The 16091-nt window shown below is 30.6% G+C and overlaps 2 protein-coding genes across 2 annotated transcripts; one reads left to right on the forward strand and one right to left on the reverse strand.

Annotated features, from left to right (window-relative positions):
- Positions 1-189: 189 nt before the first annotated feature.
- On the reverse strand, positions 190-1735 carry LOC105787868 (uncharacterized). Its single transcript, XM_012614457.2, has 2 exons — positions 1348-1735; positions 190-694 (listed from the first exon to the last, which is right to left on the reverse strand). The coding sequence occupies exons 1-2, from the start codon at positions 1567-1569 to the stop codon at positions 458-460; spliced, it is 459 nt and encodes a 152-aa protein (XP_012469911.1). The 5' UTR covers positions 1570-1735; the 3' UTR covers positions 190-457.
- A 7287-nt stretch (positions 1736-9022) lies between these two features.
- On the forward strand, positions 9023-10205 carry LOC105787869 (stress enhanced protein 2, chloroplastic). The gene is made up of 2 exons (XM_012614459.2): positions 9023-9543; positions 9649-10205. The coding sequence occupies exons 1-2, from the start codon at positions 9235-9237 to the stop codon at positions 9919-9921; spliced, it is 582 nt and encodes a 193-aa protein (XP_012469913.1). The 5' UTR covers positions 9023-9234; the 3' UTR covers positions 9922-10205.
- Positions 10206-16091: the final 5886 nt, after the last annotated feature.

The raw sequence follows: 16091 nt of genomic DNA on the forward strand, positions 1-16091 counted from the left end.
CTACTGAAAAATAGATATTTTAATTTTGTATTGTTCACTCTTTCTTTCTTTTTCAATTTTACTACTCTTATTGCAACATTTTGTTTTTTTTTTAGTTTCACTTTAATTTTAATTGCATAAGATGTGAAATGTCATTTAATTAGTTAATATGACATTAATAATTTACGAATGTAATTAAAATATTTAAAATTTGAGAACCAATTTAAAATAAATATCATAATTTGAGATGTCTATTACAATTATCTCTAAAATTCCTTTACGGACTTGAATTTTAATTAATAAAGCATATTAACTATCAAAACTAAATACTTCCTTTTTCAGAAAGAAAAAAGAAACTGAAAAACTTAAAATAACCAAAGCAAATATTCCACCCCTGAATTTTACCTCTTGGCCCAAGAAAAGAAGACAAATTTTCCCTGTACACCACCGACTTTAATAAATAACAAGAAGTATGCACTTATCTTTGGTTTCTTTGTTCAGTAATTGAAGTATTATTGTTATGATCAGAATCAAGACCCAAACACTTGAGAAATGCTAGCTTAGCAAGCCTGAAATAGTGGCAGGGATGAAGGTCCAATTCCTGCTGATTTGGTTCCTTTCTTGAACTTCCCTCCATCTCTTCTCCTCTTACCATCCTCCTACATGTTGCTTTTGCTATGCCTATCTCTCCACTTATGCTCTGCCTTTCTCTGACCTGAAAAAACATTATCCCTTAACCACAACTGTTACTATAATCATGCTTCAATTATTATCATTCCCCAAAGAGCGAAAGCAGAACTTCAAGTAACGGGAACAAGAACCTCAATGTGCTTTATGTAAACAAAACTTGGAGGTTAAGTCTCAAGATTCACACACAAAATGAATGACAGCATTTCAAGTTTGCGTTTGGAATTCTAATCATACTAAGAACAGACATTGCTTCTTAGAAATGGTTTACTTTTGTTTTTTTTTTTCATTGTTTTACCTAACCAGAAAGGGTCCCCATATACTATCAAATAAAAAAAAAAAAGGGCCCCAATAATCTTCACATTGTTTTCCCAAAACCCACTATATAATACATTTCTATATGTCTATAATATAAAGAAGTTAGAAATGGAAATAATAAAAGTTCATCCAAAACAATTGAAGAAAATAGCAAGAAATTCCAGTTTATGCGTCAATTTCAACCATCAGGTAGCTCCCTGCTACCCATTTTTCATTTCTTCAAAAAATATATATTTCTTAATGTCTCACGTTTCTTTCTTCTTGGCGAAGAAAATATTAACTCAAAATAAGCCATGTGTAAGACCCAATTGAATAAAAACGAAGAAGGGGGGCTGGATGAAGAACAAAGGAAGAAGTGGATACCTGGGAAGAAAAGGTTGTAGTTTGCTTGAAACCAGGTAGCTTGCCCAACTGGGAGTCAGGGGAAGATGAAGAAGAAGAAGAAGAGGTTTCGGGGAGATCGAAAGCGAAGAGAGTGAAGCCATAAAGAAGAAGCATGAGAAGTAGAAGGACGATTATTTGGATCCATATCAGCCAAGGGATTCTGTAGCTTTCAATCGTTACTTCATCCCCAAAATCATACATTTTTTGTTGTGGTCGAATAAAATACAAAAAAAAAATTTGAGGGAAGAAAAGGAAGAGAGGGAGAGGCGAAGAAAAGGAAGAATTTGAAGGTAGAAGGGAATCTGGGGTGGGTCGAAAATTGAAGTATTCCAATTTGGAAAATAAAATAAATAAAAAATATTTCTGGTGTAAGTATCCTAAAACACATATTTATGTATATTTCTGGTGCAAAAGTCCACGCGCCTACTGGTAACCTTAAGGCTGAGCAAGAAAATCCAGAAACCGAAAATCAAGTGTTTAAATTATTTATATAATACAAGTTAAAAATTGTGCTTATCCTAACTAAATGGAATTCTATTTTTTTTATTTTATAATTCATTTTAATTTTTTATTATATTCTTAAAATAACTCAAAGTTTCTATATCAATTTTTTTAAAAAAATCACACAAATCATTTACTTGAAATTTTTAAAATATTTATAATTTTTTACTTTACTAAATAATTTCAAAATTCATAAAATAAAAGTTTATTTTATCAAAATGAACTCAAAATTTTAAAATAAAAATCGAGAACCAAATCAAATTATAATAGATGGTTCGAAAATAAATAAAAAACTATAATCGAATCGAATTGATCTCACCCCTATAGAGTTATAATATAGTTATAAACAGATTAAATATCAAGTATTTAAATTTAACCTAATAATAATTACACAAAATTCATTTACATAGCTGGAAATTAATATCTCAAACTTGAATTTTTTCATTAACTAAAATTTTGTTTAAATTTTAATTTATAATGAGGTTTAAATATAATAAATAAGAACATCATTTAATTTAATAAAATAATTATTTTAAAAAAATAAAATCTTATCATTAATCTAGTTGACTAAAATGATTAATTCTTTGATATACCTAACCAAATACACATTTCCAGTAGGGCTGAATCCTGATCAGAAAAATAAAAAAATGTTGTGGCCTTTTCTTTTTCCTTCTTTAAACTTCTACAATCGAAAATTGCGGCAAAATAAATTAAGATGAAAAGGAGATGAGCTCAATATATGTGCTACTTATTGTTGTTTCTGGTAATGGTAGCGGGTTTAGTACTGATAAAGGACTCTTTTCGAAATTATTTATGGAAATGAACCGTTTTTAAAAATAATAATGGGATAGATCAAAAATTAAAAACTATGCTAACGTGGATGTATTTTCAGAGGATAATACAGAAAAATGCTTCTATATCAGCGTTTTCTTTCTTGTGTTAGGCAAAAGCGGGCTGACATGGACGCGCTGTTGGTTGTGTAATTTTTAGTGGGTTATTTGCTAATTAGGGCCTAGGTTTAGGGAAATTTAAATTAGGGTAGTAGGTTTTTAATTGTTTGTGATTTAGGGTTTAGAGAGAAATTTCTTAGAAATTATAAATAATAATAATTCAAAAAAAATAAAAAAATTTTAGAGAGCTTCGAGAGTTTTTTTTTTTTTGAGAAATTTAGAGAGAAATTTGGAAGAATAATAAAATTTGGTGTGAAAAAATGGGTCGGACTTTTATACTCTCTTTTTTTTTCTTGACCATTAATGTGGGAAAATAGGGCCAAAAGTGCATCCACGTCGGTGCTTTTTAGTAAAGCGCATCTACGTCAACGTGCTTTTGCCTGACACAATAAAAAAAGCTTTGATGTGGAAGCGTTTTCTATGTTATCTCCTGAAAAAGTTATTTTGATAGCAATGTGAATTTTTCTAACGAAAAAATCACAGTAAAACTAAAAAAGGAAATTATTTTTAAGCAAACAAATGATTTCAAATGATCAAAATTCACGAATCAATATATAATTCAATTTTAATCGAATTAATTTTTGATTAATTAAAGATTTTAAAATTTTGATTAACGACTAATTCAGTTTAAAATTATTCATAACAAAATATTATAGACTAGATAGGTCTAATATATTATATAAGGTCAAAATATAAAAATAAATATTAGATTTAAATCAATTGGCTTTATACCCTGAGCTTAAAATCATAATAGATTTATATATTTTTAAATTAAAGTATAAATAAATAAGAAAAAAAGGTTGAAGAAAAAGCCTTTTTTTGTTTCCATGTCAAACTCAAGTTTGGGCGGCCGTTATTTGACATCAAATCATCTTCTATTCTTCTTGATTCTTTTGTTGGTTTTTTTCATTTTAAAATTTTTTTATCACTCAAGTCTCAATTTTTCTTTTTTTATTTTTATTTTTATTTTTGATGTAGTGTTTATTATGATGATTTTAAATTGGTGTTATTATTGTGTTATTTATTGTTTTTACTTTTTTAATTAAAAGAAAAAATAATATTGTAATGATATTTTTTTCATATTTTAAACTTATTTAAAAAAAACATGTAAAAATTTCTATTAATGGAACTTTTTTCAATCAGTTAAAATATTTTGAAATTTTTTTAATTTAATTAACGATTAAAACTTTTCCGGTGGTTTAAGTATAATATCGTAGAGACAAGAAGCGTGTTTAAATCACGATCCTTGGAGACGCGTGGCGCCTACCTCAATGGTGTTACATGTCAACCATGCACGACACCGTCCTTGGAGTAAGCGACTGCAGAAGAACAAGAAAAGCGTAATGACTGAAAAAGGCTAACGGAACAGTAAAAGGCACCGAGACTATGCCACGCGCTAACAAGGTGAGAGTACTGTGCAGTAACGTGCCTCCTTGACTCACGTGCAAACAACGTGCCCTTTTTGGTAATAATAACATAATAACAATTAGATTTACGAGACACCCTAATGTAAGTTAAAAAAATTGTAAAAATTAAAAATTAATTTATGATTTGATTATAATGATTAAGATTTTGTATCATGTTTTGTATTTAAATGTTATTATAATTAAATTCTTATTGATTTATTATATGAAATGATAAAAATTATAAAATACAATTTTATTTGTATATTAAAGATTATTTTATAATTTTACAATTATGTTCAATTGATGGACGGTTCCATCTTAATAAAATATTTAATATATATGTATATATATATAAGAAAAGGATGGGCAAGGGACCAAGACGTTTACACAATATTTAATTATTGGTTAAATTTTATTATTAGTCTTTTATTTTGTAAAAGTAATGGATTTAATTTCTATATTTAATTTGATTAATTTAAAATAACATGTTTGCTTTGTCAAATTTTGGAAATAATAGAACTTAACTTAATGACTTAACATTTATCGTTTGTTAAGGACTGAAGTTTTAAAATTTGAAAAGTACAATGACTAAAATGACCAATTTAAAGTATAAGGACTAAATCCATAGCTTTCATAAAATACAAGGACTAATAGCATAGTTTAACCTTAATTAATTTAAGTAGTCAATACTTGATGTATTGCTATTTGCATTCTTGATTTTGTATTCACATGTCAACTTGATTCTAGGTTTTGGAGTTTTAACATTTTAATATTCAACAGGTCAAGTAAGGTTGAAAGCAAAGAATAATATATCTATATATCGAGTAAAATAAAATATTACACAAAACTTATAAAATATTTTATAATTAATAAATAATTTGTGTCATATTAAACAAATTTCAAAGGTCTTACCGGTTGGGTTGTGTTTTAGATAAGTAGTATTTTGGTCCAATTCTACTATTAGATCTTCTATTTTATGTAAGTTATAGATATAAACACGCACTTTAATTTGATTAACTTTAATTCTTATACTTTTCGAATTGGTCAATTTTAGGCCTTATACTTTTCAAATTTGTAAATTTTAATGCTGACCAAATGGTAGCAATTAAATTTGTTTAGTTAAGTTCTACTATTAGTCCTATATTTACGTGTAAAGTTAGAGATTTAGTCCATGTTCTCTACCGGATAATATTTAGTCGTTATATCTTTTTAATTTCAGAATTTTAGTTTTAATGTAAACAAAATCATTTATTCTATTAACTGGTTTTTAGTAATATGTGAAGATAACAAACTAACATAGTATTACATATACTATAACAGATTTGGCACATTAAATTTTGAAAATAACAAAACTTAATGAGTTTATTAAGTATTAGTTGATGAAGATTAAAATTTTAAAATTCTAAAAATAAAGGACCGAAAATGACAAATTTTTTCATGTTTAGTAAGTCCTACATAGGTTTATTCTGAGTTGGTCCATTTTCCATCAAATTCAAGAGGATAAGGGAACATTTTTTTTAACAAACCTCCGGGTTTGAATACTTCCTCAAATGGTAGTTTTTGACACCATTCCCTTTTCTTTCGACTATTAATAAAAATCCATCGACAATCCACCATCTTTCAATCTCTTATATAAAGTGATTCAAGTTTTAATACATATTAATTTATCAATTTCACATTTGCACTTAAAGATTTATTGTTACTCTTCTCTCTTTTTTTTTCCTAAAAACTTTGATTGTAAACTAAGTAATACGCTTGTTCGCACTTTGATGCACTCACGACAACAAGTTCCTTAATTAATAAATAATTATTAGAACTCATAATGCATCACCCATACAAGTTTCTTAATTAATAGATGAGTGTTATAACCTATACAAGCCTCAAGCATATATATTAATTTCGACTTGTTAACATACTAGATCGGTTACAATCAATCACCCTACTAAAATAGCAATTAAAACAGGGTTAACAAAATCCAAAATACTGTGGAGATAACAAAAACAAGGTCTTTAGATATGATCCAATCTCCTTATTTTAGGGGATCCGATTCATTCCATATTTAAGATGTGTTGCTTCAAAAAGAGCTACTACTTGTTCAAAAATATCAACAAAGATTTTGTTTAAAATTATCAATACTAAATAAGACAAGTTATGTAACTTGCACAATGCTAAATGCAATGTACACTGCATGTGGCACTGGTCGTATAATTGTCTCGGCGCTTATAGTCAACAAACAACGGTTGATAGACCTTGTACGAAGCTTTCGCCAAAATATTTTGGCCCATACACTGCAATTACTAGAAGGGTCGAGAGTCCACCTTACGTTTCATGTTTCTCAACTAAAGAAACATATTGGAGCGACTCTTACTCAACCGCAACTTTCTATTTTAGCTGCAGATGGGAGCTTAGCTAAGGAACCAGAGAAAATCTTAGTTTGAATAACGACCAAATGTGGTAACCGGGCAGTGTGACCGAAGTGTTGGTGCAATGGACAAACACTTTCCCTGAAAATGCTACTTGGGAGTTCTTATATAAGTTGCAGCAGAAGTATCCAAATTTTAATCCTTGAGGACAAGGATTCACTTCTGCAGGCAAGTATTGCTGGATGGGAAAATCAATGAGCCAAATTTTTACTGAATATTTAGTTTAAGCCTGTAGCTAGCAAGTCCAGATTCTAGTGAGTCTTTTAATAATTTTACTTCTTTATTTAGGCTTATTGTTGGAAAATGCAGTTAGTTTGTTACAGAGGAAAAAGTGTGACCGAGAGAATATAGGGAAATGTTGCGGATGTCACGTAAGGAAGTTTCATTTGCTAATGTCTTTCTCTCTCTCTTCTTTACTGGAAAGTTTTCTTTCCTAACTTATTCACACATTTTATGGAACATCTGGTGGGCATGGGATATCAGCTGTATCATGATGGAGCCTCAACTACCTCCTTAAAGACTTAATTGAGATAATTATACAAACGAATGTGGTAACAAAATTCGCCCTCGAATGTGGAAAAGATACGATGGATGACCTTTCGCTGACAACTTATTTCAATGAAAAAGAAAAAGAAAAAGAAAAACACAACTGGGGGCATGGAAGAATTTAATTAACAGTCGTCGCAGAGGAGGGTTTGAGCGTGATGCTGCTGCTGCGGGGGAATACTGAGATTAAGGGCCTACATGGGGAGTTGGCTTACATTAGGGCCTGATTCCTCAAGTGGGCGGAGTCCATCACTATTATAAAAAAGAAATGTTTTTTATTTTTATTTTTTTAAAGATTTTATGAGGCATTGGTTTAATGGTTAACTTGAGGTTTTGAGATGTTTGAGGCGTCAAGTTTGAGTCTCGCTAAGTATAAAATGAGTGAGTTTTTTTAGTTAATTATTCAGTTTTGAGTCTTAATTTTTATACTTAATTTAAAATCTTAAATTTTGTAATCTCATTAATTAGCTTAAATACTTTATTTTGATTAAAATATTATTTTTAGGAAATTGGTACAAATTTTAAAAATTATTCAATTTTGACTTTTATTTTTATATTTTAATTTTGACATAATTTAATACCTTAGCTTTTATAATGTCATTGATTAGCCTAAATATTCTATTTTAATTAAATCATTGACGTGAACTTTTAAGAATTATTAATACCGTTAAAATTAAGTCCATTATAATGTTATTTTTTATCATATGGTTACCGAGTGAGTATTTTTAAGAAAATTTATAATGTTTTATCAACAGATTTAATAAAAAATATTAATAGTATCAATAATAATATTAACTTTTAAATATATAAATAAAAAAATAAAATTTTAAAAATACCTAAACATTTCACTCTTCAAAAATTTACGCCTTTGATGAAAAAAAATTAATCAAACCTAAAACATGTGACATCATAAAGCTGATAATAAAGAGGTAAATGGGGCAGACACCAAAGGGTTATGTGATATATCCTCCACCTCCGGTTAGCTGGATATTTTCTAATTATTTTTTTTGTTCACTCCCTCTCAATAATTAAAGGTGTTATAGGCAGCATTGCATACCTTTTCATTATTTGTCAAGTATTTTCTTTTGTTTTTTTCTCACTTAATCTACGGCTCTAAGGCTATAGGCTATTGAAAGACAAAACTTAAATAAAAAATATCTTGTACTATTATATTTAACATTTTTAATGAATATAATTATAACTTGTGTACCATTATACCCTATCATAGGTTGGATCATTCGTCTAAATCTGAAGATTTGTTTAAAAAGTGAGAGGGTTTGAATAAAAATATAGACTTAAAAAATGAGCTTGAACAAAACGGCTCAAGCCCGGCCTGAATTTGCCTATATTTTTTTCATTGTTGTTTTGCTACCATTTTGTTATTATATTACTATTATTTTGTTGTTATTATTTAGATATTGTATAACTCTTGTTTTGTTATTAATTTTGCTACTAATTTAAAGACATTTGCTTGCTAAGCTGGAATTATCTTAGTGTTATTTAATTATAAAAATTTTTTTAATATATTTTTAATTTATTAATAAACATTTATTTTAATGTTTTTAACATACCTGATGTATTATATTTTTTAAATTTATTTTTATATAAAAATTAATATAAAAATTTTAATATGAATGGGTTGAGTTGGAATTTTGCAGTATGAGCAGTGAAGCAATAGAAAAGGGCAAAGAAAGGTAACGCAATGATTGTGGAGCAGGCTGGAAAAGTAAAGACATCACTTTTATGATAAAACGATGGGTCGTTGAAGGCAATAAAACCTACCAACAATGTTATAATTCCATCTCTGTGAAAGCCACGTTACCGAACCAAAATCCTCTCCTTCCGTTACGTTACTCACCACCAGGCCCATTAAAACGTCAGATAAAATGACTTTCGACGTGGATTCATAAACCACCACGAAGCTTCCAAATCATACGCTCCTCATATCATCCGCCAACATTCTAGGAATCATCAAAACCAAACCTCCCCCACACCATAACACAAAACACCGTTTCCCTTCTTTCCCATTCTGTTATACTTATGGCCACGGTGGCGCGTGTAATTCGCTGTGAACTACTGTCCACTAAGCCTGGAGCGAACACTAGGAGGGAACAGGGTGGTCAGGTTCAGGTTCAGAGAGTGAAAGTGGGTGAACCCGAGAATGGAAAGATAGTGTTGCAGCCGAGGTTATGTACGTTAAGGTCGTACGGTTCGGATCGAGTCGGGGTGATGAAGACCAGAAGGGAAGAAAACGATGACGTTTCACCCTTTTTCGAGACTTTATCGGAGTATATTGAAAGTACCAAGAAAAGTCAAGATTTCGAGATCATCTCCGGCCGTCTCGCCATGGTAATTAAACTTTAAAAAGCTTCGTTCACTGTTGGCCCCTGTTTTCTTTTAACTAAATTTGGAACATGAATCTGATGGGGATTTACTTTCTTTTTCTTTTTGTAGATTGTGTTTGCAGCGACAGTGACAACAGAGTTCGTGACGGGAACCTCCATATTTAGGAAGATGGATTTGCAAGGGATTGCTGAAGCTGTGGGTGCGTGCTTAGGCGCAATGACTTGTGCTGCGGCTTTTGCTTGGTTATCGAGTGCTCGGAACAAAGTGGGTCGGATCTTCACCGTCGGTTGCAACTCGTTTATTGATTCGGTGATCGACCAAATCGTGGATGGATTGTTCTATGAAACTGATGGTACTAGTGACTGGTCTGATGATATTTGAAAGTAGGGAATGATAAATTATGTTGATGTTTATACTTTATATATAGATAGGATGATCTCCCTTTGAGAGAAATGATAATAAGTGGAGCTACATGACAAGGAAAGTTACAGATGGAGTGATTAGGTTTTGTTGCAGCAAATTTTATTGAATCAGAAGGCATATATGTATACGAAAGGGGAATGGAGTTGATAGCGTCTGCCTATCTCATGTGAGATTATAGATGTTAACTTGTAGAAAAATTACGACTTCTATATAGTAATAAACTCTGTATGCTTATATAATCATCTGATAACTCTCTAATTGCATATGAAAAACTCTCCTATTGATCCTTCTGTCACTCATAGCAACATCATCGAGGTGGAACTTATTGTGCACATTTCTTTATGACAACAATTTCATCTGATATATTCATGGAGCTAACTGTCTGACTTTAGTTTTCATCAATAATATAAAGTATTACAAATGTTGCCGACATAAGATAGATCTGTTTGAATATAAGTGGGATCAAAACATATTAAAACTTCCATCCATACAAGCAGGACAAAGCTACAAGTTTGTTTAGGGGTTTAGATAAAATTTTAACATTTTAAGGGGTTAAAGTTTAAAAATTGTTAAAAGAACTTAAACTGAATTACTAATTTTGTGGAGAGACGAAAATGTATTTTTTCATTAATCAAAGGGTCAAAAGCTTAATTAACTAATTAACTATTACAAGAGGCTATAATTGCAATTAAATTCATTTGGGTCAAGACTAAAATTTAAAATTTTTAAAAATATGAGGATTAAAATGAATTAAATTAAAGTTTAGAGATTAAATCCACGACACATAGTCGAGAAACTAATAGCAAAATTTACTTATATGTTTATTTGAGAAGTGATCCATATATTTAGTTAAGTAGCTTAAACTATTGAACGAATCTAGTTCGAGTATTTTATTATAGACTTTATTTATGATTTAACTCCTAATTATATATGTTTTATTATATTGATATCTAAACTTTTGTTTGAACCTACTTTAGTACTTGAACAATCATTTTACCCTAGTTTACCCCTAAAACTACTAGAGTGGACAGCATCATCTTCCATATGCCACATTTTTATTCGTTAATATTGAGGGAATTTTTTGAGTGAATTGAGTCAAAATAATCGTCTAAGTATCAAATTGAAAAAAAAAAAACTTAGGCACCAAAATGGTAAAATATGTAACATTAGGAGCTAAATTGTAAGTTAAATCTTTTAATAATTTCTCAAATAATTCGCTTATCTAATTGAGTTTTTTATTTTTTTGTAATAAAAATAGGGTTATACCCTAAGAAAAATTAGAAACACAACGCAAGCCTACAATGAAGATGAAATTGGATCATCTCTAACAACAAAAATAATCGATCGTGGCGGCAAATCAAACCGAACAACATCAACATACCAGCTCGCAACAACCAATTTTGCCATATTATCAGTGGCACAGTTTGCCTCCCGTAACCCGTTGCACCTGTCTAAATTGTACTTTCCACTGTTGATTGCACAGCTCCCTTATGTTATTACTTATTAATCACCCTCAACGCACTTGAAGCTTTCAGAGAAGAATTGATACATGTGACAGCATGGGCACAATCAATCTCAACAATGACTTTTCGAAAACCAGTAAACCAGGCAACCAGCAGCCCCTCTCTAATAGCATGTAGTTCTGCTTGCAGCTCCGAGCTCATCCCCAGATACCCGCTGAATCCTGTGAGCTCGTTACCATGGTCATCCCATATAAGACCTCAACAGCCATTCGAAATTGGGTGTACAGCCCTGTCGTAGTTAAGCTTAACCCATCCAATATCCGGTGCTTGCTAGTGAGCAGTTAAACCCAAACTGTCAGCACAAACATACGTATATTGGTCTGCATTCAAAACATGTGTAGACAGACCACGACAATAAGAAATAATTTCCTCCGGTGGCACACTCTTCAGTAAAAATCAATTTGTTACCGGCATGCCACAGACGCCAAACCAAGATACCACAGAATAAGCTCAATCGCGTTACAATGTTAAGACAATTTCGAATGTTGCCAACTATCCAATCAGTGCATCCCGATGCAAAAAAGCTGGCCACACAATGAGCAGGTAAGACTCGAAACCAAATAGCCTTTGTAAACTCACAGTCACATAAAACGTGCAATATCATTTCTGCCTCGTCCACCACAGGCTGGACAAGTTGGATCCAAATGCAATTCCATCAGCCGCACTTACTAAAAAGGTTCTCATTCATCCAAAATACTTCAAACACAGCATGAGCGTTGTGGTGAAATTGAAATTTTATTTTAAAACATAAAACTTTATATTTTTAATTATTATTGAAAAATTCAATATCTAGATAATCATGTTTAAAATGAATATGAAAACTAAGTTTTTTTATATATTAAAGGAATAAATTTTAAAATTATACATAAACTTTGATTTAATGTGCAATTTGATACATCAATTTTAATTTGGTGCAATTATACGCATGAAACTTTGATTGTAGTTTAAATGAAAACTTTAATTTTGATTTAATCATACATGTTGACACCATTTTTTTTTGTGAAAACGGGGTCGACTTGGGTTTTGAAAATGAAAACGAAAATGGGAGTCGCCACAAATCCTTTTTGATAAGGTGTGATCGGGTCACCTTGAAAAGTGGTTGTTTATAATAAACGATTTGATTTTATTAAAACAACAGTTTTGGTCCACGAAATTCAGAAAAACAGGTTCGGGAGTCGGTTAAGCACGAGGAAGGATTAGCACCCTCGATACGCCCAAAATTGGTACCTAGTTGATTACTTAATGTCTTAGTGTCGAAAAACTGAAAACTTTAAAGAGATTTAAAATACGATCCTAAATTTTTAAAAAAAGAAGACTTATATAAATCAAGTTACTCGTTAAGACCCTCTCATTTCAGAAAGAGAAAACGTCACACCCAATGCGTTAGGGCACGATATTTTACCTCTTCAGAAATGAGCTTGTCTAAAAACTTGCACAATAAAATTTTAAAGGGTATTCAATTGTTTAAGTCATGCGAAAAATTGCAACCCAATACGTTAGGGCACAATTTTTCAAAATATTAAACATTGAATATTACATTTATTTTGAAAAATCCTCATCTCGAGAAAACAACATGTCATATCCAATGCATTAGGACACAACGTATTGAATTATCGATAATGAACTTTTTATTTATGTTTTTGTTTTAAAAAGCACCCTCGATTATTTAGATCCAACGAAGAAAATTGGAACTCAATATGTTAGGGTTCAATTCTCTCGAAGATCCCAAATACTGAGTATTGGTTTTAATTTGAAATTTTTCCTTTTTTGACAAACCCGAGTAAAAATGGATGTAACATAATGATAATGATGATAATGTAAGTAAAATAACACGAGCAAAACAAAATATAAATAAATAATAAGACCAATAAAATAAACAAATAAAAAAACAACCATGCAGCACAATAACAAATAATAAGCAGATAAAAACTAAAGCAAGAAAAATAACAATAATAGACATGTAAATAAATAAATGAACAAAATTATAACAATATAAAAATGTATATATATATATATGTATAAAATTATGAAAATGAAAAACATATGCATGTACACTTATTTAAAACTATTATACATGAAAATATATGTAAGTATGTATGTTCATGCATATATACATATATAGCAATCATCAAATATAAAAAAAATATATGTAGGTAAATATATGACTTATAAAATATAAAGAATATAAACAAAATATATATTTTGAAAGTATAAAGAATATGTAGTATATATATATATGTATATTTATGAAAATGAAATATATATATAAACATGTATGTAGGTATGTGTAAATATTATAAAATAAAAATAAATATATGTACGGGCATAATGCATATATGAATATATATATATATATATATATATATATATGAAATAAAAATAAAACTAAAATAATAAAAAACTAATTAATATATTATCACAATAATAATGAATAAATAAAAGAAAAATAAAACTAATAATGATCAATAATAATAGTAATAATAATAATAATGAAAATAATAATAAAGTAATTAACTAAATAATAAAATTGCTAAAAAACACAGGCTGAATCGAAATAAAAACGAAATTACTGGGCAAATTCGGAATAAAAAAAAGAAAAGGATTAAATTGCAACACGCGCCAAGAGAGAGGGACCAAAACAGTAAATAAACCAAGTACCCAAAATGCGGTGCTGCAATGGACTAAAATGAAACAAAAGTAAAATTATGCAGCTAATTTAAAACGAAAGAAAATAACAAAAAAAGGGCCAAATTGCAATGTGTTGCAAAGTTGGAGGGACTGCACACGCAAATATCCCATGTGGAGAAAACACGTGGATCCTCTCCTCAGGGTCGGGTCACTACGCGGGTCAGGGCCAAAATGACGTCGTTTTGACACCTGACCCCTAATGGCAAAACGGCGTCGTTTCGTTTAGGGTATTTAAACCCAATTTTCTTCAAAAAAAACATTTTAGCCACTATTTAAAAAAAAACAAACAAAAACCCTTCCTCCTCCCCTCTAAACGTCCGGCCTTTGGGTCTTCCTAGCACCGCTGTTGCGCCACCGTGGACGGTGGCCTACGTTGCGCAACAAAGGGGCGTTCTAGTCCCCGATCTAAAACCCGATCGAAGGCAAGACTCGTTTAGCCCGGAGATCAAAAGGAAGGGCCCCCTAACTCAACCTTTCGGGCCCGATTTCAACGATGGGTAGATCCCGACGGCGGCGCAACCGAAAGACGAAACGGGTGAATCTTCTTTCTTTCCCTTTATTTACTTCCTTTATTTACATGTGTAAACGAAAAGAAAAGAAAACAGAAAAACGGATCTACAAAACCGAAAAGAAAAGAAGAAAAAAATCACCTTGAATCTGTTTTTTTTTTGTTTTTATTTCTTTCTGTTGATATCTGTTTTTTGTTACAAAAATCGGAAGAAGAGAACCAAGTTCGTTGGCTTTTATAGCCGATTTTGCTACTGTTTGTGTCCTTTGCTTGCTTGTTTTCTTCTTTGCAGGTGACGATGCAAGTGGCCGATATGACAAAGGCAAAGGCAGGTGTGGCAGAAGACCAAAAGTCTTCAGATGCGGCGCTAGGGCTAAGGGGCAGAAGGCTGCGGCGCTAGGGTTTCAGAAAAGTTGAAACCCTAGTTTGACTTGGTTTGCGATTGGGCCTTGGTTTGGGTTAGGCTAGTTGGGCCTCGTTTTGGGCTCCGGGTTTAGGCCTGTTGGGTTGTTTTGTAATTAGGTTGGGTTGTTTGGGTTTTGGGTATTGGGTTTGTAATTGGGCCCCGGTTCAAAAATTGGGCCCTACAATACACATTTGAAGAAATAAATACATTAGTGAAAAACAGAGATGTCTTTTACGTTACCCGTAATATGTAGAAGTATTGGCGTAATCCCATAGGGTCATTCGGTCTAAATGCTACATAAAAAACATAAGCCAGATGACAGAACGGAAAGAACTAAGATGTAGAATATCTTAAAATGATGTAGTCTTCATTGTACAATATATATATATATATATATATATATATATATATGAATTATATGATATATATCTATTTGTATACATATCATCATCTACGTCCAAAAAGAATAAATAAAAGAAATAAAAGAGGAAAATAATAAATAAGCAAATAAGAATGAAGTTAAAAGAATCCAAATGAACAAATGAACAAATTCAAATTTGAAAAGGATCTTTCTAATCATTTTTACATTGGATAAATATAATTATTTTTGTATACAAGATATAAATATAAAATGATGTTATACCAATAATTGTATTAATAGTTCATGAGGATTAGAATAAATCAAAATTTCATGTATAAAATTGCACAAAATCAAAATTCATATACATCTTAGCAAGCGAGTTTGGGCACTTTATTTTCTCAAATCAAAGTCCAAAATTTTCAATTGTAAATTCCAATTTGTGCTTGAACTTTTTAACTACTTAAACTCAACAAAATTTGTTGACACAGTATTAGGGGTAAGGTGAAAGATGATAGTTTGTACAATGTTGCTAAGAGCTGATATCGATGGTTTCAAGCATTCAGGTAAGGATTAGATGTGTTCATGAGCCAAATACTTAACCAGTTTTGGACAAGATAATTTAGTATTTATCAACCTCTGATT

Source organism: Gossypium raimondii, chromosome 2, assembly GCF_025698545.1.
Source record: "Gossypium raimondii isolate GPD5lz chromosome 2, ASM2569854v1, whole genome shotgun sequence".
NCBI lineage: Eukaryota > Viridiplantae > Streptophyta > Magnoliopsida > Malvales > Malvaceae > Gossypium > Gossypium raimondii.